This window comes from Bos mutus, chromosome 1, assembly GCF_027580195.1.
Source record: "Bos mutus isolate GX-2022 chromosome 1, NWIPB_WYAK_1.1, whole genome shotgun sequence".
In the NCBI taxonomy this organism is placed as follows: Eukaryota; Metazoa; Chordata; class Mammalia; order Artiodactyla; family Bovidae; genus Bos; species Bos mutus.
In genome coordinates this window covers 110615622-110640672 of record NC_091617.1, presented here as the reverse complement: position 1 = coordinate 110640672, position 25051 = coordinate 110615622, and the positions used below count along the sequence as shown (strand labels likewise).

The window sequence follows — 25051 nt, the reverse complement described above, 5'->3', positions numbered from 1 at the left end:
AGAACTGAGTAGTTGCTTCAGAAACAATAGGGCCTACAAAAACTAAAATACTTATTCTCTGGTCCTTTACAGGAAAAATTTGCTAACCCAAATATAGATGATAGCCATTAAGAATTTAATCATGGACTAACACAGTCATATTTATATTTTAGTAGCTGACATTCATCGATCTCTGGAAGATGGGCACTATTAGAGGCAAGGGGACTGATTAGACTGCAGCAGTGTTTCTTCAACTATGTGTTTGTTAAGATGCTGCAGAAAGTGTTTGACGTATGAGTCTTTAGTTTGGGAAGTACTGGGTTAAACGGGTTAGGAGGTGTTTTTTTGTTTTTTATTTAATTGCTGGACTTCATGCAGAGCTTTATTGCAGGAAGTTTTATAGTCAGTGTCTAACAGGAGAATGTAGAGGGCAGCATTTGCTGATGCATATTTGAAGAATATGCCATTGTGCATTACAAGAATGAACACATGTTTAGCCCTCTGCCTGTTTTTCTGTTGGGTGCTGGGTACACCTACATCGTGTATCATCGTGGCAGATATCTTACGACACCTGTTGTGGAGCAGACATAATGAAGATAGGTTGTATTGATTTTATCAATGCAGATTTAATGTTCCTAAAAATCCTATGTATATCTGTTTTGTGTTGGAAGAGTTTAGGCATATGTAAATGATGAAGAAGATTGACACAGAAGGGTCAGACTGGAGAGACTACTTAAAACAAAAGTCTATAGGTGGATGGGATTTGAACAAATTAATTTAAAGACCAGATTATATTGCTTATCCCATCTCCACAGCACAGCCTTCTGTAGACTTTCAGACTGACTGTTCCTTTGGGGCCAAAGATTAAACAGTTTGGAGGAATTTATAGCTGCTAGTTTTAATACCAACTGGGTACTTTCTGAGTTCAAAGAGTGTTTTAAAATGCTTTAAAAATTAAACTCAGATATTAAAGAAATACTTATCTTTTATAAAGAAATCTTTATTTTTAACAGAGGAATTAAAGTATGTTAAATGGAAAATTTGCCAGTGTTTAATAAAAATTAACATTAGATCAAATTCCTAATCTAGTTTTGCAACTGTTCCTTTTAAGAACTAGATAATTATATATAATAATAACAAGTAATTTACAGTTAGCAAACTTCCTGTATTTTGAAGGCACAAACATAACAGCTATCCTAAGAACAAGAAATAAAAATTTTTAGTGTAAGAAATTGGGTAATTTTCTTTTGAATTATATTAACCTCAATTTATTTTCTCCTGTAACAGATGATGAATAAGGTATTTGGAGGTACTGTGCACAAAAAAAGTGTTAGAGAAGATGGAGTCTTCAGTATTAGTGTGGATAACACATGCTCCTTATTCAGGTATGATAGATATTTTTATATCAGTAAGAATGTTAGAGGAGTAACTTACAGCTGGGAATGTTATTCTTCAAAATTGGAGATTCTGTAATTCTTAGACAAAATTAAGGCCACGGCATTGGCCAAAGGTATTGTCATATTTGTTTTCCAATTGAGTGTCAAGACAGAAGAGGATGGTGGTGATGCTAATTAGGAATAAGAAAAGCACTTAATGACAGAATTGAAAAGCAGTTGTGCAGTCTTAAACCCCTATTTGGGATTGCAGATGGCGATGCCAACATTTGTAGTTTTCCCTTTTCACTTTTTAGCAGAGCATGATTCTAAATATTAGTATGACAGATGTGACAGACAATGCTTTAAACTGCCTGCGTTTGTACACATCTTCTTCTACCATGTTCTTTCTCTGGGTGCTTAACTAGCTACCCATTTGCTGGCCTCATTACTAAATATGTATTGCACTTTTTGTACTGAGCATAAGTATATCTTGTGTACTGTCTTTTTAATATAGTGAATGTATTAATTGATTTTATTGCTGGTTGATAAGGCAATGGCACCCCATTCCAGTACTTTTGCCTGGAAAATCCCATGGATGGAGGAGCCTGGTAGGCTGCAGTCCATGGGGTCGCTAAGAGTCAGACATGACTGAGCGACTTCGCTTTCACTTTTCACTTTCATGCATTGGAGAAGGAAATGGCAACCCACTCCAGTGTTCTTGCCTGGAGAATCCCAGGGACAGGGGAGCCTGATGGCTGCTGTCTGTGGGGTCACACAGAGTCGGACATGACTGAAGTGACTTAGCATAGCATAGCACAGATAATAGTTTAGGTGTATTAGCTCTAATGTATTTAAAGATTGGTGAATGAGCTGTTCATTAGCTTTCTAGAATCATTTATAAATCTTCTGCTTTACAAAAAACCAGGTGAGTTTTCATTCAGCTTCCTGAAAGACTAGAAAACTTAAATTTTAGTCACTTTCTTTCTTTCTTTGGGTTTTCCCATGTTTTGGGTATAACCCACTTAGGTGGACAGTTCATTTTTCTTTAAAAATCACATTTCTCCCTAACTGCATTAAATCTATGAAATGTAGGCTGGTGTCAGTTAATGTGCATATGTAGTTTATTATCATTTCTTGTAACTGTGCTAATTATCTTTATAGATTTGTTTTATTAACATATATTCTTACATCCTCCATAGAGTTGTACCTAAATTAATTCTTAATGGATAGTGTTCTCCAAATTGGACAAATCAGTTTTAAAATCCAAGTTAAGACCTTTTGTCTAAAATGGAGAAATCCCAGTTTTTACACAAAACTGGCTGTGGCTGGCTTTTCTTTAATATTAGAACAAGAATATCAGTATTCAGAGATTCTCATTTTCAAAGTGATATTAATAAAAAAGCAACAGTTGCTCAAAATAATTTTATGAACTGAAGCTACTCATTGCCAAAATACGTTTTTGAAATCCATTTCTTGTTCTACTTTATAATGGAGAGGTGTTGCTTACATTCATCTGTATCTCTAACAAATTCTTGAGAACTACTTCAGGAATCTTGCTGGTGGAATGTGATACTACAAGAGACTTTAAAGATCTGATTAAGATTTAAAGTTTTTCTGTCTTGACAGTTCTAAAATCCTGGTACTCAATTACAGCCTACACTAATCCTAAATAACAATGAACAGTGATGACAGTAACAACCCCCCCAAAACATCCTTTTGGTTTTAATGTACTTAATCTTCTTGCTTTATTCTTAATTTTTGTTTCTTAATATTATTTAATACAAAGTCCTTATTCAAATTTTTTCATAATATAACAAATATGTTTTATAAAATTCATTCGTTTACATCAAGGTCCAAAGTCTGCACAGTTGGTTTGATAAATGTTACTTACATCTGTTTTAAACCATGCCATTAATTACTTCTGTTCTTAAGATTAATTCCAGTAGAGATATAATTTTGAAACCATGATAGCCTCTTGAAACTGTGTGTGTGGTTATACCACCAGCTTTATATATTCAGTTTCAGTTTTTATGGATTGCCTTTTCCTGGTATTTATTATTGTTATTGGCTTTATAATGAATAGAGTAAATTTAAATTCTAGCAGTGTTGTGCTGTTACCTACTTTCTCTGTTTTGTTGATTTATGCATAGAAGCTAGTCACTTTTAAAGCAAAAAACTACCAGTTTATAAGATGAATTAAGTTCTAGGAATCTAATGTAAAGCGTGATGACTACAGTTAACAACAATGTATTGTATATTTGAAAGTTGCTAAGAGAGTAGAGCCTAAATGTCCTTACCACACACAAAGAATGGTAATTCTGTGAGGTGGTAGATGTGTTAACTAAATTAGTGGTAATCATTTCACAGTATATAGGTGTATCAAATTATCACATTGTACACCTTAAACTTACAGTGTTACAAGTCATTATATCTCAGTAAAGCTAGAAAAAAATAAAGCAAAAGACTCCATTAATCGTGTCTAATAAAGCTATTTGTATATTGTTTTATTTTCTATTTACTTAGGGGTCTTCAGAAGGAAGAAATTGTTTTACTTACCCATGGAGATAGTGTAGACAAAGTAGCTGATGGATTCAAGGTTGTGGCACGTTCTGGGAACATTGTAGCAGGTAAAACTTCTAAAACTTTTGAAGATTTTCTTTTTAAAAGTTTATCTGAAAAGTTTATAAACATGTTTCTATATGTGATACTGTTTTTGATGTTTCTTAATTTTTTTAAAGATACTGTAAATGTCAAGGTCAATTGTTAACTCATGAAGGATATTTAATATTAGAAGGATTATCTAGAAGTCACTTACTAGTTTGCTCTGAAATACTTTTAAAATTGTTTATTCTACTATGATTTTCAAACATAAATATATCTGTTGTAACTCAGGAAAGTTTTGAGAACCGTTTACCTCTCTAGCATGTACAGCATGCTAGAGAGGTACAGATAGGTACATTTTTAGGTACAGATAGGCATGTATCTTGGATGTCTGTAAAACATCAGACTAAGCATTCAGAGCATTGCTCTGAACCAGGGTAACCTGTGGGTCAAATCCAGCCTACAGACTGTTTTTTGTATGTTCAGGAACTAAGAATGCTTTTTATATTATTTAAGGGTTATAATAAATGACAGGGACTGTATGCATATGTCCCACCAAGCTTAGTTTATAACATCCAGCCCTTTGTAGGAAGTTTGCTAGTTAATGCTCTAAACAATTTTTTGTTCTGTTTTTCTTGAAGAGGAGTTGATGTTCTGGCAGTTTGTCATTTTTTTTACTTGCTTACTTGAATAATTGTAAATAATCACCAGTAATCCTGGATATCTGTAAAAGAGAAAAAGTGGAGTTATCATAAAGTTGTTGTTTTTATGTTACACCTAAAAAGTTGGAAAAAAAAAATTTGTCATGGATAAACTGAATTGAGTAATCTACCTGCAGTTACTTAATGGATTATTGTATTAGCATAGGAATTATCAAGAATAGTTTCCTTTTTGACAGGTTTCTATTTCTTATACAAAATCAAGTGGTAGATGAGATTATATATTTTTATTCATTCAACAAATATTTGAGTACCCACATGTCCCAGGCACAGTTCTAGGTGCCAGTGAACAAAATGAATTATACCTCTGTTTAATGTTCTAGTTAGTGAGGCTGGGGATGGGGGAGGGGTGGGACAGACAGTAACCAGATAATACAGAAAAGTCAGTGCTTGACAGTGTTCAAATGCATTGAAAAAATAAAAAGATGAGAGGAGTGTTATGGAATGTGTCATTTGGACTGTTACTCTTTTAGATAGGATATTCAGAGATGGTGTCCCTATTAGATGATACTAGACATGGAGGAAGTAGGTGCTTGGCCCTTTTGGATATTTGGGGAAAGAGTACATAGCAGTACAGAATTCCTGGGAGGGGACTTTGTTTAAGGAACAGAAAGGAAACCACATGGGTAGAGCTGGGGAAGTGTGTGGGGGTATGTGGTAGAAGGTAAGGTAGAGAGGCTGTTGGGAGCCAGAATCCCAGGACCTTTGAGGCCATTATGAGAATGTTGGCTTTACTTATAGTGAGTGAAGATTTGAACAAAGGAGAGACATGATCTAATTTCAGGATTACCCTGGCTACAGAGGAGTAAAGAGACTGTTAAATGTAGGAGCAGAGACCAGCTAGAAATCTATTGTGGTAATCAGGAAAGGAGACTGTAAGGAGCAGAGTGGTAGAGGTATAAGCGCTCAGGAGTGATTGGGTTCTCATATACATATTGGACATATTTTGTTAGATTTATACCAAAATATTTCATTTGAGAGTGTTAATGTTAATTGTATTTATAATTTAAATTCCACTTGTTCATTGCTGGTATATGGTAAAGCCATGAACTTTTGTGTATTAACCTTCTGTCTGGCAACTCTGGTGTACTCACTTCCTAGTTCTAGGAATTTTTTTTGGTTGATTTTTTAAAATTTTATACATAGACACTCATGTCATCTGTGAACAAAGACCGTTTTATTTCCTTTTCCCCTCAATCTGTATATCTTTTATTTCCTTTTCTTGTCCTGTTGCGTTAACTGGGACTTCTGTTATGATGTTGAAAAGCAGTGGATAGAGGGAACATCCTTGCTTTGTTCCTGATCTTAGTGGAAAAGTTTTGAGTTTCTCATGGTTAAGTATGATGTTAGTTGTAGGTTTTCAGAAAATACTCTTTGTCAACTTGAAGTCCCTCTCTGTTCCTAGTCTCCTGAGAGTTATCATGATTGAGTGTTTGGATATATCTCATATACTCTTTCTGCATTTATTGATATGATCATATAATCTTTCTTCCTTAGCCTATTGATATGATGGATTACAGTAATTGACTCTTATTTGTGACAGAGGGATTTTGAAGTATCTAACTGCAGTAGTGGATTCATGTATTTCTCCTTATAATTATATCAGTTTTTGCCTTACATATTTTGATGCTTTCCTGTTGCTGCTGCTGCTGCTGCTAAGTCGCTTCAGTCGTGTCCGACTCTGTGCGACCCCATAGATGGCAGCCCACCAGGCTCCCCCATCCCTGGGATTCTCCAGGCAGGAACACTGGAGTGGGTTGCCATTTCCTTCTCCGGTGCATGAAAGTGAAAAGTGAAAGTGAAGTCACTCAGTCGTGTCCGACTCATAGCGACCCCATGGACTGCAGCCTACCAGGCTCCTCCATCCATGGGATTTTCCAGGCAAGAGTACTGGAGTAGGGTGCCAGTGGGTTCCTGTTAGGTGCTTATATATGAAGGATTATTATGTCTTCTTTAGGAATGGATTCCTTTATCATTATATGTATGCCCCTCTTTATCCCTGATAAATTTTCTTTTTTCTCTTTTTTTCTTTTTAAATTATGAAAGTATGATAACACATTTACAAGAGACTTGGAAAAATACAGAATGAAGTTATATATAGTTCTATCATACAACTATTTTTTAAGTAGATAAATTAAAAATTTTAGTTGCAGTATCAAAAGTCTCAAAAATTAAGAGTGAATATACAAAAAAGTAGAAGGATATAGTAGACCTGAAAAGCACCATGAACCAATTCAGCATAATTAAGATTTATACAATTTTCACACAACAGATATAAATTCTATTCCAAGTTCCCATAGACCATAAAGTAGGAGACACTGGAACATATCCAGGGAATAAAACAAGGTGCAAAAATTTTGTGGTCTTAAGATATTGAAATCATACAGAGTCTGTTCTCTTACCACTGTGGAATTGTGTTAGAAATCAGTATCAAAAGACAGTTGAAAATAACTCACATATTTTCAAGTGCAATATGACATTTACCAAGAGGCATCATTTAACCTAGCCATTAAAAGCCTCAAAAAGTTGAAGACTGAAAAAACAACAGGATGATTGCAAAGAGGAAAGCATTTATATGAGAAATCAATCCTGGTAACTTTTGGCTAAAGTCTGCTCTGACATTGATGTATCTACTCGTGTTATCTTTTTATTTATTTATTCATGGCTGTGCTGGGTCTTGGTTGTGGTGTATGAGCTTCTCATTGCAGAGAACATGGGCTCTAGGACACTTGGGCTCAGTGGTTACAGCTCGCAGGTTCTGGAGTGTGGGGTCGTTAATTGTGGCGCACAGGCTTATTTGCCCATTGGGATATGGAATCTTCCCAAATGAAGGATTGAACCCGTGTCCTCTTCATTGGCAGGTGGATTCTTAACCACTGGACCACCAGGAAGGTCTCTCATGCTATCTTTTAATTAGTGTTATCGTGACATATCTTTCTCTGTCCATTTACTTTTGATCTGGGTTTTTATATTTAAAGTGGGCAAGAGACAATACATATAAATTATGTTTTCTTTCTTGATCCACTGTGACAATCTCTGTCTTTTAATTGGTACATTTAGACTATTGGAGTTTAAAGGGATTGTTGGTAGTGTTGGATTAATATCCATCGTATCTGTTGTTTTCTATTTATTGTCCTTGTTCTTTGTTCATATTATTTTTGTCTTTTCCTACCTTTTGTGGTTTTAACTGATCATTTTATATGGTCTTATTTTATCTTTCTTTGCACGTCAGTTATATCTCTTTTTTTACATTTTCTAAGAAAAAGTTGCCCATGATTTTACAATATACATTCACAGCTAACCCAAATTCACTTTCAAATAACAGTGTACCATTTCACAGGTAGTGTACCTTATCATAACAAAGTAAACGTGATTTTTTTCCTCATATCCCTTGTACATTGCTGTCATCATTTCACTTAAAAGTAAGCATGAATAATATATCTCTATATAAGCATGCATAATTATATCGTTGCTATTATTTTGAATGAAGTTATCTCTTAGCTCAATTAGGAAGAAGAAAGTTTTTATTTTACCTTCATTTATGCTTCCTCTGCTCTTTTTTATGTGGATCCAAGTTTCTGATCTTTATCATTTTCCTTCTCTCTAAAGAACTTCTTTTAACATTTCTTGCAGAGCAGCCTATTGGCAACAGATGGTCTCAGGTTTTGTTTGTTTGAAACTTTTATATTTTTCCTGAACTTTTGGAGGATAATTTCTCAAGGCACAGAATTCTAGGTTGGTGGTTTTTTCCCAAAAACATTTTTTTAAAAATTAACTTTTTTAGCTTTATTGAGGTATAATCAGCAAAATTGTAAAATATTTGAAGTGTACAATGTGATGATTTGATAAAGTGAAGTTGCTCAGTCATGTCCGCCTCTTTGCGACCCCATGGACTGTACCCTACCAGGCTCCTCTGTCCATGGGATTTTCCAGGCAAGAGTACTGGAGTGGGGTGCCATTCCCTTCTCCAGGAGATCTTCCCGAACCCAGGGATTGAACCGGGGTCTCCCGCATTGTAGGCAGATGCTTTACCGTCTGAGCCACCAGGGAAGTCCCTTAATATACATTATGAAAAGATTTTTCCCCATTGAGTTAATTAACCCATCCATCACCTCACATACAGTTGATCCTTGAACAACACAGTTTTGAACTCTGCGGGTCACCTTATATATGGATTTTTTCACTAAATATGTGCTTCAGTATTACATGATCTGGGTTGGTTGAAACCGTGGATGTGGAACTGTAGATCCAGAGGCCTGACTGTAAAGTTATGCACAGATTTTTGACTGCACTGAGGGTAGGTAACTAACCCATGAATTGTTCAAGGGTCAACTGTATTTACTTTTTTTTTTTGGTAAGAACATTTAAATTCTGCTCTCTTAACACTGTATTGGATCACTGAAATTTGCTATCAGCTATAATTACCATATTTATTATACATTAGATCCTCAGACCTTATTTATCTTAAAATCAAGAATTTGTATCCTTTAACCAACTCTCCCTATTCCCCTTGTTCCCTCACCCCTAGGTCACTACATTTGTACCTTCCATTTTTGATAGAGGTTGAATTGAATCTGTAGATTACTTTGGGTAGAACTGACTTTTTTTAAAAAACCTTTTTTTTTTTTTGATGTGGACCATTTTTAAAGTCTTTATTGAATTTGTTACAACATTACTTTTGTATTTTTTTGGCCACAAGACATATGTGGGGTCTTATCTCCCTGACCAAGGATCAAACCCACACACACTCCCTGCACTAAAACGCGAAGTCTTGAGTGCTGGACTGCCAGCAGAGTCCCTAGAACTGACATTTTAACAATATATTAGTAATTCATCTAATCCATGAACATGGAATATCTGTTTATTTGTGCCTTCTTCAGTTTCTTTCATCAAGGTCTTACAGTGTTCAGTGTACAGATCTTTCAGCTTTTTTGGTTAAATTTATTCCTAAGTGTTTTATTCTTTTTGAATTTGTTGATGGGAGTGTTTTCTTCATTTCTTCAGCTGATTGTTGTTGATACATACAGAGTTGATTTCTGTATGTTGATTATGTATCCTGCAATCTTGCGGAAATAATTAGTTCTAATGGCATTTTAGTAGAGTCTCTAGGGTTTCTTAGATACAATGTTGTGTCATCTGCAAATAGAGACAGTTTACTTATTACTTTTAATTTGGATAATTTTATTTCTTTTTCTGGCCTGGCTGGTCTGGCTTGTACTTCCAGTACTTTGTTGAATTCTTGACTTGTTTCTGATCTTAGAGGAAAAGCTTTTCATCACTGAGTATGTTAACTGTGGGCTCGTTGTATATGGCCTTTATTATATTTGAGATATGTTCCTTCTGTACCCAGTTTGTTGAGAGTTTTTATCATGTGTGATGTTGAATTTTATGTATTGCTTTTTCTGTATCTATTGAGATGACCATATTATTTTTATCCTTCATTTTGTTAATATGGTATATCATATTGATTGGCAGATGTTAAACTATCCCTGCATCCCTGGAATAAATTTCACTTGATTATGGTGTATGATCTTTTTAATGTATTGTATTTGATTTGCTAATATATTGTTGAGGATTTTTGCAACATTGTTTATCAGAGAAATTAGCCTATAATTTTCTTTTTTTGGTAGTCTTTTCTTGTCTAGCTGTGATATAATATTGCTAGTTTCATAGAATGTGTTTGGAAGTGTTCCTTCTGCTTCTATTTCTCATGAGTTGTTACTAGTTCTTTAAGTGTTTGGTAGAACTCACTAGTGAAGCCATCTGGTTTTGCAACTTTTGGGGAGGTATTTGATTATTGATTCAATCTCCTTACTTAAAATGAGTCCATTCAAATTTTCTGTTGCTTCATGATTTAGTCCTGGTAAGTTACATGTTTCTAGGAATTTATCCATTTCTTCTAAGTTTTTCAGTTTGTTGGTGTATAATTGTTCATAGTATTTGTGTGGTATCTGTTTTAATATCTCCTTTTTCATTTCTAATTTTGAGTCCTCTCTTTTTCTTGGGAAGTCTGGCTAGAGGTTTATCTATCTTTTCAAGAAACTATCTTTTATTTTCATCTTTTTAAAAATCATCATTTGTCTGTTTATTTCTGCTCTGGTCTTTGTAATTTCCATTCTATTAACTTTGGGCTTAGTTTCTTTTCTTTTTTTTTTTTTCTAGTTCTTTGAAGTTATTAGGTTGTTTAAGGCCTGACCTTTTTTTGGATGTGGGCATTTATCTTTGTGAACTTCCATCTTAGAATTGCTTTTGGCATATACCGTAAGTTTTGGTTGTTTTGTTTTCATTTTTCTTTGTCTCAAGCTTTTAAAATTGCTCTCTTGATTCCTTCTTTGACTTATTAGTTTCTCAGGAGCATGTAGTTTAATTGTCACATATTTGTGAATTTTCCAGTTTTCTTCTTGTAATTTCTACTTCTACCATTGTGGTCAGAAAAGATACTTGATTATCATTTCAGTCTTGTTGAATTTAGTATGACTTGTTTTGTGGCCAAACGTGATTTATTCTGGAGAATGTTCCAACTGTGCTTGAGAAGAATATGTATTTCTCTCCACATTTTACTTATTTCAGTCTATTCTTACTTCCATGGTTTACAGTCAGTTGGATGTATCAATAATTCTTATCTTTCCTCTATAAGTGAGGCTCCCCCCTCCACAAGCTTCTTTCAAGATGTTTTTTATTTTGTAAATCATATGCCTAGGTGTAATTTTTTTTCTTTTTGTATTTATGCTGCTCAGTGTTTTCTGAGCTTCCTGGGTTAGTTTGATGTCTTATATTAATTTCAGGGGAAATTCTCATTCATTATGGTTTTAAATATTCTGTTCCTCTTTCTCTTTCTTCTAGAAGTTCCATTGTTTATGTTATTTGTACTTGTGTCACAGTTCCTGGATGTTCTGTTTTGGTTTTTTTTTCCAGTGTTTTTTTCTTTTTGGTTTTCAGCTTCTAGCTTAGAGAGTATATCTTAAGCCATGTCCAGTGATAAGCCCATCAAAGACATTCTTCATTTCTGTTATAGTGTTTTTGATCCCTTGAAATCATTATGGTCCCTTGGAGAATTTCCAACTCTCTGCTTACATTGCCCAGCTCTTGCATACTCTATCCATTTGAGCCCTTAGCTTCTTAATAATACTTATTTTAAATTCCCAAGCTGATAATTCCAATATCTCTGCAGTATCTGAGTCTCTTTTAACACTTGATCTATCTCTTCAAACTTATTTTTTCCCTTTTAGTGTATCTTGTACTTTTTTCTTGTTAGCTTGACATGATGTACTGGGTACAAGGAATTGCTGTAGATGGCAAGGTGTTGGGGAGAGGGAAAGTGTTCTGTGGTCTTAGGAGTAGGTCTCAGTCTTAGTGAACCTGTGGCTTCGGGCTGTAGATTTCAGTGTTTTCAGTTTTTCCCTCTGTTAGATGGGACAGGAGGACTAGAATGGGCTAGAGTTGAGTGTTTTCTTTTCTCCCAAGTTAGTTTGTTCTGATAAAACCCTGTCATATTAGACTGGTTAAATAGTTTCTCCTGAGAGTAGAAGACCTTATTAAGAAGAAAAGAATGGCTTGGTATATTTCAAAATGTTTTATTTTTCCCTCCCCTTTTGGAAGCACAAGGGGATTTTCCTCTAATATTCACTGTGAGAACTTAGTGAAGCTACTGGAGAGTGTGGGGATCCCAGATGACTGGGTCTTCCTGGACATTTTATCTCTCAGATTTGTCCATGCTGAGCCTCCAGTGATATCAATTATAGTTCAAGTTTCCCTACCTCAGCAATGGTTCCTATAGAGGTTTGCAATCATGGAGTTCTCCAATAAGTTGTGATTCTCTCTATTTACCTGTCAGTCTCTCTAAGGGTATTTAATCAACTTTTTACTTGTTGTTAGAACATAGTGGTGTCTTCTAGCTTCTTACTTCCAAGTGTTTTAGCCTGAGCAACCAGAGGATGGTTTCTGTTTACCTGATGTGAAAGAATGAAGTAATTTGGGTTTGCATATTAAATTTAAGGTTTCTTATTAAACATTGAAATGAAGGTGTGACTAGGCAGTTTTATATATTTTTGAGTAGGACTGTAGAAGAGAAAACTGGACTGGAGGAATAAATTCAGGGATATACCAACATACAGGTAACATTTAAGGTCATGAGAGTTTGGAATCATTCAGAATGTGTAGAGCAGAAACTTAAGGACTGAATACTGTTTGACTTTCATGTGTAGAGATGGATAAGATGAGGAACCAACAAAGAAGGTTCAGCATTAGACAATGAAATAAGGAATGAACCAGGACAGTGGTGTCTGAGAAGCCAAGTAAAGAAAGTGTGAGCTTCCCTAGTAGAGGAGAATGAGTGTAAGTTTGGGAGGTTAGCAAGCCTGATTTATCTACTTGATTAGCTGGGGATACTGGCAAGTTTCTTGATTTCTCAGAGCCATAGACAGCGGGTAGTACATGTACATGTAAAACATCTAGCCTATCGTCTGCTGCTTTGTAGATGATTATTTGTCAGAAGCCCATTAGTCAAGTAAGTGGAGTTATATTCATGGTTAATAGTATGCAAGAAGGAAACACTTAGGATATTCTGATGGGTTTAATGTATGAGGATTTTCTAATATAGAAAATTGGTAGCTGCACATTGCATGTTGAAGGCATATAAGACTGAGATCTAAAACTGAGTTACCCTTGCGTTGAATAGACACAATGATTGCAGTAATGATTCTCCACTGGGTGGAGAAGTGAGGATACTGTGAAATGATGTCACAGCCATGTCGTTCATTAATTGCTATATGAAGGAAGGCCTTATAAAGCCAGATCATGGCAATGTAGTTTTTATTTGTATTTTTTTTCCCCATAGCTAAAAATCTACTAATTTGAATCAGTTTCCACATTTATGGAGGAAGAAATTGTGAGGAATTACTGTGGGTGCTCACTGAGTATTTTCAATATGAAAAAAAATTATTTATGATTATTTTTTCTATAAAGGTATAGCAAATGAATCTAAAAAATTGTATGGAGCCCAGTTCCACCCTGAAGTTGGCCTTACAGAAAATGGGAAAGTAATACTGAAGAATTTTCTCTACGATATAGCTGGGTGCAGTGGGACCTTCACTGTGCAGAACAGAGAAATTGAGTGCATTCGAGAGATCAAAGAGGGAGTGGGCACATCAAAAGTTTTGGTAAGCAATTTACATCTGAAAGTCTAAAACTTTGTGCCAGTAGTGTTAGACTCAAGGTTGACTTACTTAGTATAGCCCTTAAATTTTGACTGGGTGATAAGTGTTTTTGAGTTGCCCTGTTTCAGAGTGCTTTTTCAGTTACCATACATATCTTTAATACAAACCAGGGGTTGAACCTGAGCCCTTAGCAGTGAGAGCACGGAGTTCTAACCACTGGACCACCAGGGAATTCCCCAGTGTTTTTAGGTAGTGATTTAAGCTCTTACTGTCTTTGTGCTTATTTTACTCAGTTTGACTTTTCATTTCACCCTGCAGGTTTTACTCAGTGGTGGAGTAGACTCAACAGTTTGTACAGCTTTGTTAAATCGTGCTTTGAACCAAGATCAAGTCATTGCTGTGCACATTGATAATGGCTTTATGAGAAAACGAGAAAGTCAGTCTGTTGAAGAGGCCCTCAGAAAGCTTGGAATTCAAGTCAAAGGTATTGATGAACTCCAGAAAAGTTAACTTACATCTCAGGACTTGTTTAATCAAATCTAGCTTGTGATTAAATTAACCAAGTAGAGTTTTCCCAGTAATCGAGTACAGTTTTCCCAGTAAGCTTATGGTTGAAATGTTTTTTATTTTTACATTGTAGTTACTTCTGGTTCAAGAGTGGCCACAGTATAAATTTTGCAAATTGATTCCTCCTAATGTTATATATAGAAGAATAAGTTACCATTTTCCAGCCACCATTCTGTTCTTTCTATTCATCTTCTTAGGCCTTAACTGCTTTTACATTTATGGATATCTTCTGCACTTTTATAAAAAAAGATGTAAGCCATAGTTACAGTGAAATTAAATTAGTAGTTTCATGATATAAACTATCGACTTAATTGGAATTGATGCCAAAATGTTGAGTGTAAAATGAAGACTTGTATAGTTAAACATGAAGTAAAAATGAGTCTATTTCTTTCTTCTTTGGAAATATCACTAAAATAACAATACAGGCATAAAACAAGTGTAATGCCAGAAGGATGAGGAATAGAGAGGAGGTGATAATAGCAGTCTAATGGTTTCAACAAAATGTTGGGAAGTGGAAAGCAGATGGTTTATGCAGATTTTCTCTGATAAGCTAATGAAGCTTAAATTTTAGGGCTACTCACCAGCCAGGCCTTTTCCAAAATTTGGGAAAGGACCCTATCAGTATCTTCTCATAGTTACACATTTTATGAAATTTGAAGTAAGGTATTTTAATAATTTATAGTTAATTTATTTTGTCTTTCTCCTCTTTCTCTCTTTTGGGTGGTTTTATAGTGGCTGCAGGCATTTGGGAATTATGCTAAGAAAACATCGAGTTGGGGATACATTTAGTTTGGATTTGGTGCTATATTTGTGATTTGCAGTAGTTTCTGTGTATAGTTTATAGTTTGTGTTAGCCATAGGAGTATTGCGTGATTTGTTATTCCTTTTCTTGAAAGGGCCCTCTGAATGGTTTCATTTCAGCCCCACAGAAACCTGCATCTGTCTTTGTTAACTGAAGTGGTAGGATGGAGGACTCAGAAACTTGGGGAAGGGTTGCGGGAAGGAAGCCCAGCAAAACGCAGGGCTTCTGGGAAGCTCAGGAGATGGGAACACTGGCTGCCTCACAGGGCCTGCTCACTGTCAGCCTAGAATGTGTTGGATCAAAGTCTGAGAAGCAGTTACTTTCCCCTTTAAATAGGAACACAGCTGCTGCTGTCCCTCAGACCCTAGGCTAAACAAGAGAGGCTTTGGACTTGGGCATGTCAATACCAGGCATAGTTGAAGGTGGAAGGAAGATTGTATGTTAAAAACGGTAACATTAAGGAAAAGCCTTATGTACAGAACGATATCTCTTCCCCTCCACTGGCCACTTCCTCTGTTCAGGCTATCAGAATGCTTAGAAACAGGAAATTGGAGATGTCTTCTCTGGGTAATTGACCAGCTTGAGAGAAAGACCTACAAATTCAGTAAAGTGAAGTAGCCAGCTGCCTTGGCATCTTGTAGAGAACCCTTTCTTTTTTTTTTTTTTTTAAACTTTACTCTTTAAAAGGACAGCTAAGGATCGCTAAGAGTATGTTTTTAGACATTAGGTTTTCACGGGACTGGTCACTGTGCAGTTCCGAGGACTTTGATCCCTGTATATGTACCGCTGCTTTGACTCCTTTTGGGGGATTTTGCTTGTTGCTCTGGTGAAGCACTGAATAGAAGGAAAGCAATTAGCATAATTTGTGATAATATGGTCCTAGATAGTAAAATGCCACAGAATTCTCAAAGGAACAAAACTCAGTGAGTGCCCGTATATGGACTCTGTTAGTCATAGTTCATTGGTAGTTCTAGAATATGTAGGCAGTTTAAGGGGAGAATCAGAGGATCCATATAGGTTTTTTTTTTTTGTAGTTGATCTACTACTTACTATTTTCAAAAATCTTCTGTTAGTTTAAAATATGCTTCTCTCCTGTTCCCCAGTGATAAATGCTGCTCATTCTTTCTACAATGGAACAACAACTCTACCAATATCAGATGAAGACAGAACTCCACGAAAGAGAATTAGCAAAACGTTAAATATGACTACAAGTCCTGAGGAGAAAAGAAAAATCATTGGGGATACTTTTGTTAAGGTACTTTTTAAATATTTTCAGTGTATCCTATTTTAAATGTGAATTTTAGTATTTTTTTCCTTGTCATTATACCAAATAGTCAAATTTTGTGACTAATTTTGATTCTTTTTTGGCTAAGAGTTTTACTGTGTTTTGCTATTATACTGACTAATAGAAACTATTTTATGTTTTAAAAAACATGTACTTACATTGTTAGGCTGTTGTTTTAATTGCTTAAGAGTAGATATTTTTAGTTGATACTAGATTTTAGTTCTTTGGATATTTCAATGGGTAGATGTCTTTTGGCTTTGATGGGGATGTTCATATACCTTTTTGAATTATGTTAAATAAGCATTTGTCCTTCAGTTCAGTTCAGTTACTCAGTCGTGTCCAACTCTTTGCGACCCCATGAACCACAGCACACCAGGCCTCCCTGTCCATTACCAACTCCTGGAGTCCACCCAAACCCATGTCTGTTGAGTCGATGATGCCATCCAACCATCTCATCCTCTGTCGTCCCCTTCTCCTCCTGCCCTTAATCTTTCCCAGCATCAGGGTCTTTTCCAGTGAGTCAGCTCTTCACATCAAGTGGCCAAAGTATTGGAGTTTCAGCTTCAACATCAGTCCTTCCAATGAATATTCAGGACTGATTTCCTTTAGGATGGACTGGTTGGATCTCCTTGCAGTCCAAGGGACTCTCAAGAGTCTTCTTCAACACCACAGTTCAAAAGCATCAATTCTTCGGCACTCAGCTTTCTTTATAGTCCAACTCTCACATCCGTACATGAGCACTGGAAAAACCATAGCTTTGACTAGACGGACCTTTGTTGACAAAGTAATGTCTCTGCTTTTGAATATGCTATCTCGGTTGGTCATAACTTTCCTTCCAAGGAGTAAGCGTCTTTTAATTTCCTGGCTGCAATCACCATCTGTAGTGATTTTAGAGCCCAGAAAAATAAAGTCAGCCACTGTTTCCACTGTTTTCCCATTTATTTTCCATGAAGTGATGGGACCAGATGCCATGATCTTCGTTTTCTGAATGTTGAGCTTTAAGCCAACTTTTTCACTCTCCTCTTTCACTTTCATCAAGAGGCTCTTTAGTTCTTCTTCACTTTCTACCATAAGGGTGGTGTCATCTGCATATCTAAGGTTATTGATGGTTCTCCTGGCAATCTTGATTCCAGCTGTGCTTCCTCCAGCCCAGCGTTTCTCATGATGTACTCTGCATATAAGTTAAATAAGCAGGGTGACAGTATACAGCCTTGATGTACTCCTTTTCCTATTTGGAACCAGTCTGTAGTTCCATGTCCAGTTCTAACTGTTGCTTGACCTGCATACAGATTTCTCAGGAGGCAGGTCAAGTGGTCTGGTATTCCCATCTCTTTCAGAATTTGTCCTTAAAGGAATTTAATTTGAGGGTTGGTGGATTTCATCTCCTGGTTAGTATTGCAAAAGGACTCTTAGAAATTTAGCTGTAAGTATAAAATTTTGTTGTCTTGAAAAAAAATTTGTTTGTTTTACTCCTGTTGATTATAGATTGCCAATGAAGTAATTGGAGAAATGAACTTGAAACCAGAGGAGGTTTTCCTTGCCCAAGGTACTTTACGGCCTGATCTAATTGAAAGTGCATCTCTTGTTGCAAGTGGCAAAGCTGAACTCATCAAAACCCATCACAATGACACAGAACTTATCAGAAAGTTGAGAGAGGAGGTAAAAGCTTTTGAAATCTTTACCATAAAGCCTCTTTCCCTCCTTCACAATTTTTAAGTGTACAGTTCAATAGTTTTCAGTATATTTATATTGTTGTGAAACAGATTTGCATAACTTTTTCATTTTGCAAAACTGAAACTCTGTACCTGTTGAACAACAGCTACCCTTTTCTCCCTCTCTCTAACCCTTGATAATCTACCATTCTACTGTTTGTTTCAATGAATTTGACTATTTTAAATACCTCTTATAAGCACAATCATAGTTTTTGTGTTTTTGTGACTGGCTTATTTCACTTAGTATAAGTCCTCAAGGTTCATCCATGTTGTAGCATGTGATAGGGTTTCCTTCCTTTTTAAGCTGAATAATACTTTATTGTATGTATATACACATATCACCGATGGGCATTTGGATTGCTTCCACTTTTTGGTTGCTGTGAACTTTGTTGTGCTGCTGTGAACATGGATTTGCAAATATCTCTTTGAGCCCCTGCTTTCAATTCTTTTGGAGATGTACTAAGAAGTGGGATATCTGAGTCTTAATGATAGTTTTATTTTTAGTTTTTTGAGGGACTTACTTAATGTCTCATCAGCAGCTGTACTATATTAAAATCCTACCAGTAGTGCAAAAAGCTTCCTGTTTCTGCGTACCTTGCCCAACACTTGTTATTTTCTGTTCTTTTTTTAAAAGACGTCCATCCTAATGGATGTGAATTACCTGTCCCTTTTTATTATTTTAGGCATCCTAGTAGATGAGAAGTGGTAGGTATCTCATTGTGGTTTTGATTTGCATTTCCCTAATTGGCCAACGATGTCAGTCACCTTTTATGTGCTTATTGGCTCTTTGTATATCTTTGGAGAAAAATCTATTCAGATCTTTTGCCCATTTTTAAATTGGCGTATTTATCTTTTTATTATTGAATTGCATGTGTTCTTTATGTAGTCTGTAGTCTGGTTGCTGGTTATTAGATACATGATTTGCCTTCTGAGGGTTGTCTTTTCACTTTCTTGATGGTATCATTTGGAGAGTTAATTTTTAAACACTAGTATGTTTTCTGATCGACTTATATTACAATGAGAACTAGATCAGAGATGTTTGGGTAAGTTTGCTCTGCTTTTTGTCTGTTTAAAAGGTTTGTGTTTAAAATGTATCTCAAAGAGATATATAAAAATCACTAAAATATCTAATTCCTTAAAAAGACAAAGGAAGAAATACTTTAAAAGATGAAGTTTTAAAAATGATTTTTAAAGGTAAAAGACAACAGGAAAAGTGAGTAATTTGTTGTTCTTTGTTTTTCGTGTCATTTTGGTTACTATTATAATTTGTATTAATTGGCCTTTTTCTTTCATGTAGGGAAAAGTAATAGAACCTTTGAAAGATTTTCATAAGGATGAAGTAAGAATCTTAGGCAGAGAACTTGGACTTCCAGAAGAGTTAGTTTCCAGGCATCCATTTCCAGGTAAGAAATGTAGTTCTGTTTGGTTTACCATTATGTCTTCATGTTGAACAAGAATCAATTCAGACATGTTTTGAAGTAATTTATCATCTTAGAGAATATGTAACTTGAAAGAAAGGAAAGGATGGGTAGGAAATAAACATTGTTTTTAGTGCCTACTGTATATATTTCATTTTATTAAATACTCATTTTTAATTATATGTATATTTAAGTGTTGCATTATCCTTGTGTAAATAGGTTGACATGTAATGTTGCCATCAGATAAGAAAACCAAGAAATATTTTAATAACATCGCCATATAATTCTCAGTGTTAGAACTTGGGTTTTTATGTTCTTTCTACTATACCATGATGTATTCCAGATAGTAATTAACTAGAAATAAGAGAAGTGTGACGCAAAGTAGCAAACTGAATGCTTCACCAGTGGCAACCCAGAACTGTCTCCTCACCCTGCATCTTGTAGGGAGGCAGGGAGTTTTTTGCTCTTGTGTTTTAAAAGCTGGAACTGAATTGTGCCATATTTCCCCTTGCTGCTGAAACCACGCATAGAAGACTCGCTGCCTTTGTGCATTGTCACGTATCTTAATGTCAGTCCTTTGCTGTACATGACATAAAATAAGTTGGTTTTGTTTTAGTGTAGTACAGATTTTTTTTGTTGTTTTTTAGTTTTGCTTTTACAGGTGGTAGAGAGTCTTCCTGCAGTGCGGGAGACTCAGGTTTGATCCCTAGGTCCGGAAGATCCCCTGGAGAAGGAAATGGCAACCCACTCCAGTTTCTTGCCTGGAAAACTCCCATGGATGGAGGAGCCTGGCATGCTACAGTCCATGGGATCACAGAGTCAGACATGACTGAGTGACTTCACTTTGCACTTTAAAACTCAGTTCTCTGAAACCCTTATCCCCTGACTGACTTGTCTGAATGGATGAACCATTTGTTTTCACAGTGCTGTATGTAACTCATTTGTGAACAAATGAAAATATTCCATTTTTAAGTAGTCATAAAAATATTAATAATTAGAGGTGATATTTGTTAATTAGGACTGTAAGCAAGTCTTAACCTGTTTTTGTTTTGAGTTCTTGAGCATGGCAAGTCTTCTACCTCAGTTCCTATGTCTCTATGATAGTTATTAGGTGATGAGTTGAAAGTGATCTAATCAAATTAAAAAGAATAGTTAGTGTTTCTTGAGTACTAGTGTGAGCTAGGCATTCTGGTAAATATTTTGCATATTGTGTTATTTGATCCTCACAATAACAACTACTGTTATCCTGTTGTCCAGTTGAGGGAATTTAGGGACAGAGGCTAGTTTGCCAAAAGTTACACAGACTGAGTTTGGAACCAGGAGTCTAGCCCCACTAAGGCCTCCTCAGTACTGGTTACTCTTAACTACCATATTGCCTCCATAAATAGTGTTAGAAAGATAATGACTCACATGGAGATTAGCCCTTGTTTATGTTACTAACTTCAATTCTGGTATTCGAGATGTTCAGTCCCAATGTGTGTTGGCAAAGAATTGTGTCTGCAAGTAGTTTTAAATAGATTGGCACATAATTGTGTATTAAAAATAATTATTAGAGAATTTTGAGGTTCTTAATACGTGTACTATGAAAATAAGAGATGGAAATAACTGATATGAAGAGAATTGAGGCATTCTAAAAGTGATGAGTTGTATGGGAAACTCATAGCTGAATTTCATGTTAAACACTTTAGAAACCCTAAAGTGTATATGTCAATTATATTTCAATAAAAGCAGTATCTTGTGACACAGAGCTAGAAATATATCCGGTAGGGGAGAGGTGAGTATTGTTCATGAGTAGACAGAAGGCCACTGCACTTTACTGGATGCTATACATGGGCACTTACAGTACACGAAGTCACTGGATAAGTGACTCTCCCAAAAGTGGGATGAGATGGAGTATGAGGGCTCCAGCAACAGCCCGGGCCTGGGGCCTGCACCCTGACAGAGGCAGAGCAGCTGCTGGGGAGCTCGCAGGAGGAGGGGTTGGGGAGTGGAGCCGGGGGGCCGCTGGGGGCTCAGCACTGCCGCTGAACTTGGGGACCCCTCATGACCTGGCAGCCGCTCCAGTGCTGGCTGGAGAGTCTGTCCCAGGTGCCCATTTGTAGGGTTCCTTCCTCACACCCCTAGGAGGGGCAGCATCCAGTAAAAACTCTGTCCGGGGGAGGGGAGAATAAGATTTTATATTAAATATAACATTTATATTAAATATCATTGTACTCCCTTCTTTAGGTCCTGGCCTGGCAATCAGAGTAATATGTGCTGAAGAACCTTATATTTGTAAGGATTTTCCTGAAACTAACAATATTTTGAAAATAGTAGCTGATTTTTCTGCAAGTGTTAAAAAGGTAATTTGTGTTGAATTTGTATATTATAGGAGCTTTAACAAGATATAGCTAATCAGTACAAGGAACTGAATGGATTCTTGTTATATTTCAGTATTTACAATGAATTAATTAGGGTTTTATTACTTGAAAATTCAGAGATATTTAACCTTTGGAAATGACTACGAAGACAGTATTCTACAGAGGCTCTTAAATGCAGACTTCTCTTTTAAGCTATTCTATATGTTTATCAGCTATTCTATATATTTTAACAGATTAGATACATTGAATTCCTGAAAATAAAATACTTGATATCAAGTATTTTAAAACACCCTTTCATATGTCTTGTGAGAAAGTAAGGGAGATCATTTTAGTTCCAAACTGAGGATGATTGAGAAGTCTTCAGTTCTTCTGTATATTTGGTGCTTAAAATTTATAATCTATATTAAAGTGGGCTTTGATTGGTAGTGCTTTTGAGTGTCGGAAAAGAAGCAATATAAATTATCTTCGGAGTCTCTTCAACTGGGCTTCAGAGAATCCCCATAAATAGGACTTTAACAAATATGAGCTTATAATAAAAAACTACAAAGTACATCTAAAAGTAAGGCACAATGAATGAGAGCTAGTAGAAGGTGACCCTCAAGCACTTCAGATACTGGAATTAACAATAAATCATATATAAAGTACAAAGAATTAAAAGAAGCAATTGTTAATGAGAATAAGGTATATAAAGTGCCTGGGAGCTTTGAAAAAAAATTAAGTTCTAGAAATGAAAATAACTGAAATTAAAAAGAGCTAAAGAGAGAGTTAGTGAACTTGAATTATCCAGAAATTGGAACAAAGCATCAAAGAGAAAATATGATTAGAAGAGATTAAGACAAAATGAGAACGCCAACTTAAATGTATATCCTGAAGGAGATAGACAAAAGTATTTGCATTCTGCCACACTTTTGAAAGGGCTTCCCTGGTGACTCAGTCGCAGAGAGCTGGACATGACTAAGTGATTAAGCACAGCACAGCACACTGTTGAAAGACACCATGCCTCAGATTTAGGAAATATAGTACATCCTAATCATGGTAAAGGAGAAGAATTTGACATCTAATAGGCATAACTAATTGGGGTTCCCTGGTGGCTCAGAAGTGAAGAATCTGCCTGCAGTGCAGTAGCCACAGGAGAAGCGGGTTCAATCCCTGGGTGGGGAAGATCCCCTGAAGAAGGGCATGGCAACCCACGCCAGTATTCTTGCCTGTAGAATTTCATGGACAGAGAAGCCTGGCAGGCTACAGTCCATAGGGTCGCAGAGAGTTGGTCACAACTGAAGTGACTTGGCACACGCAGAAGCATAACTGTGGAAACTACAGGCTGCCAAAGACAAAGCAACTGCATAAAGGAAATACTATTATGCAGGCTGTGAAAGGAACAGTAAAAGCAGGAAGAATGCAAAATGCCAAGAGAAAATACTTGTGAACAATAGTGAACAGATAAATCGTCTCAAAGAACTTGGGCGAAATAAAGATGTTTTCACAGAAACAGAATTTATTGCCAATAGTCTATTACTTAAGGAGCTAAAGGCAGTGGTTCTCAACCCTGGTTGTATATTAGATTCAACAGGGGAAGCTTTTGAAATATACTGTGCTTGGACCCCTTCTGCCTAGAATTTATTTAATTGATGTGTAATGGCACCTCAGTGTACTAGGTAATTTGAGTGTGTAGCTAGGTTTGAGAACCACTGTTTTAAAGAACTGACTAGAGAAGAAGGAATGGAGGAGCCTGGTAGGCTGCAGTCCATGGGGTCGCTAGGAGTCGGACACAACTGAGCGACTTTACTTTCACTTTTCACTTTTCACTTTCATGCATTGGAGAAGGAAATGGCAACCCACTCCAGTATTCTTGCCTGGAGAATCCCAGGGATGGGGGGAGCCTGGTGGGCTGCTGTCTCTGGGGTCGCACAGAGTCGGACACGACTGAAGTGACTTAGCAGCAGCAGCAGCAGCAAAGAAGGAAGAGGATCCTAGTTTGAATGGTCTGAGATACAGGAAGGACTGATAAGCAAATAAAATGGTAAATGGGTAAAATTAAACAGGCTGTATAAACTGATCTCAATTTTGGTGTTTATTTTAAAAAAAATACAACATACAGCTAAAATAGCTTGTAAGCCATGGGAGGATTGATTGGAGTTAAAGAATTCAAAGACCGTTGTATTGCTTGCCAGATGAGCACAGATTGATTCTCTTTTGTTAAAGATCCCCACTTAAGGGGAGCCGCTAAAGAATGAAAATAGAGGGTTTAACTTCACAACTAGTAAAGGGGAAATAAATGAGTTGGGAAAAACCATCAGTTCAGAGAAATGTAAGAAAGGAGAAAGAAACATAAAAAGTGGACACACAAATAGAAACTACTGAATAAACTTGTAAAATGGAATTAAACCTTATTATTAATTAAAAGACTAACATCTTTAGTTAGGACATAATTGTCAAACTAGATTGAGGAGTAAAATCTAACTATAGTCTGTTTAGCTAGGGATAGAAAGAGGGAAGGTAAAAGAATAGAAAAGGATAAAAGAATGGAAAAACATAAATTCATTTCAGACAAAGTTGACTTTATAACAAAAAATTCCCCTGGAGATAAGGAGAATTTGACTTGTGAGGTGTCCCTTGCCGGTGACAGAGGAAAAGGCTCCGTGTGTATAAATTTTATCTGTATTTCCTGTCCTAATATTTAACTTTTCATAGCCCTGGCCCTCAGAGATGAAATTCTGACAATACTGCATAGCACACACAAGTTAGAAATACCAAATAGAATCTATTGCTTATAAACTAGAAAGTATAGATACATAAGACAGTAATAGGTACCAAAAGAGTGACTGCCTTATTTCTTGAAATCCTAAGAAGTATGTCTTTGGTTTTCTTAGCCACATACGCTACTACAAAGAGTTAAAGCCTGCACGACAGAAGAGGATCAGGAAAAGCTGATGCAAATTACAAGTCTGCACTCACTGAATGCCTTCCTGCTACCAATTAAAACTGTGGGTGTGCAGGTGAGTTGTGTGAATTCACTGACCTGTGACATAACTTCTGCTGCTCTTTCTGCTAATATTGAAATAAGAATGACTTACAAA

The 25051-nt window shown here is 36.1% G+C and overlaps 1 protein-coding gene across 2 annotated transcripts in view; it reads left to right on the top strand.

Moving 5' to 3' along the window:
- GMPS (guanine monophosphate synthase) overlaps positions 1–25051 on the top strand; it is a 77099-nt gene that overhangs the window by 35335 nt on the left and 16713 nt on the right. For both annotated transcript variants that reach the window (XM_070374324.1, XM_070374331.1), the window contains exons 4-12: positions 1267–1364; positions 3879–3982; positions 13640–13833; positions 14149–14314; positions 16303–16454; positions 17970–18143; positions 19494–19599; positions 21841–21956; positions 24845–24970. In XM_070374324.1, the coding sequence (XP_070230425.1) occupies positions 1267–1364; positions 3879–3982; positions 13640–13833; positions 14149–14314; positions 16303–16454; positions 17970–18143; positions 19494–19599; positions 21841–21956; positions 24845–24970 (1236 nt within the window). The remainder of the gene's footprint in view (positions 1–1266; positions 1365–3878; positions 3983–13639; positions 13834–14148; positions 14315–16302; positions 16455–17969; positions 18144–19493; positions 19600–21840; positions 21957–24844; positions 24971–25051) is intronic.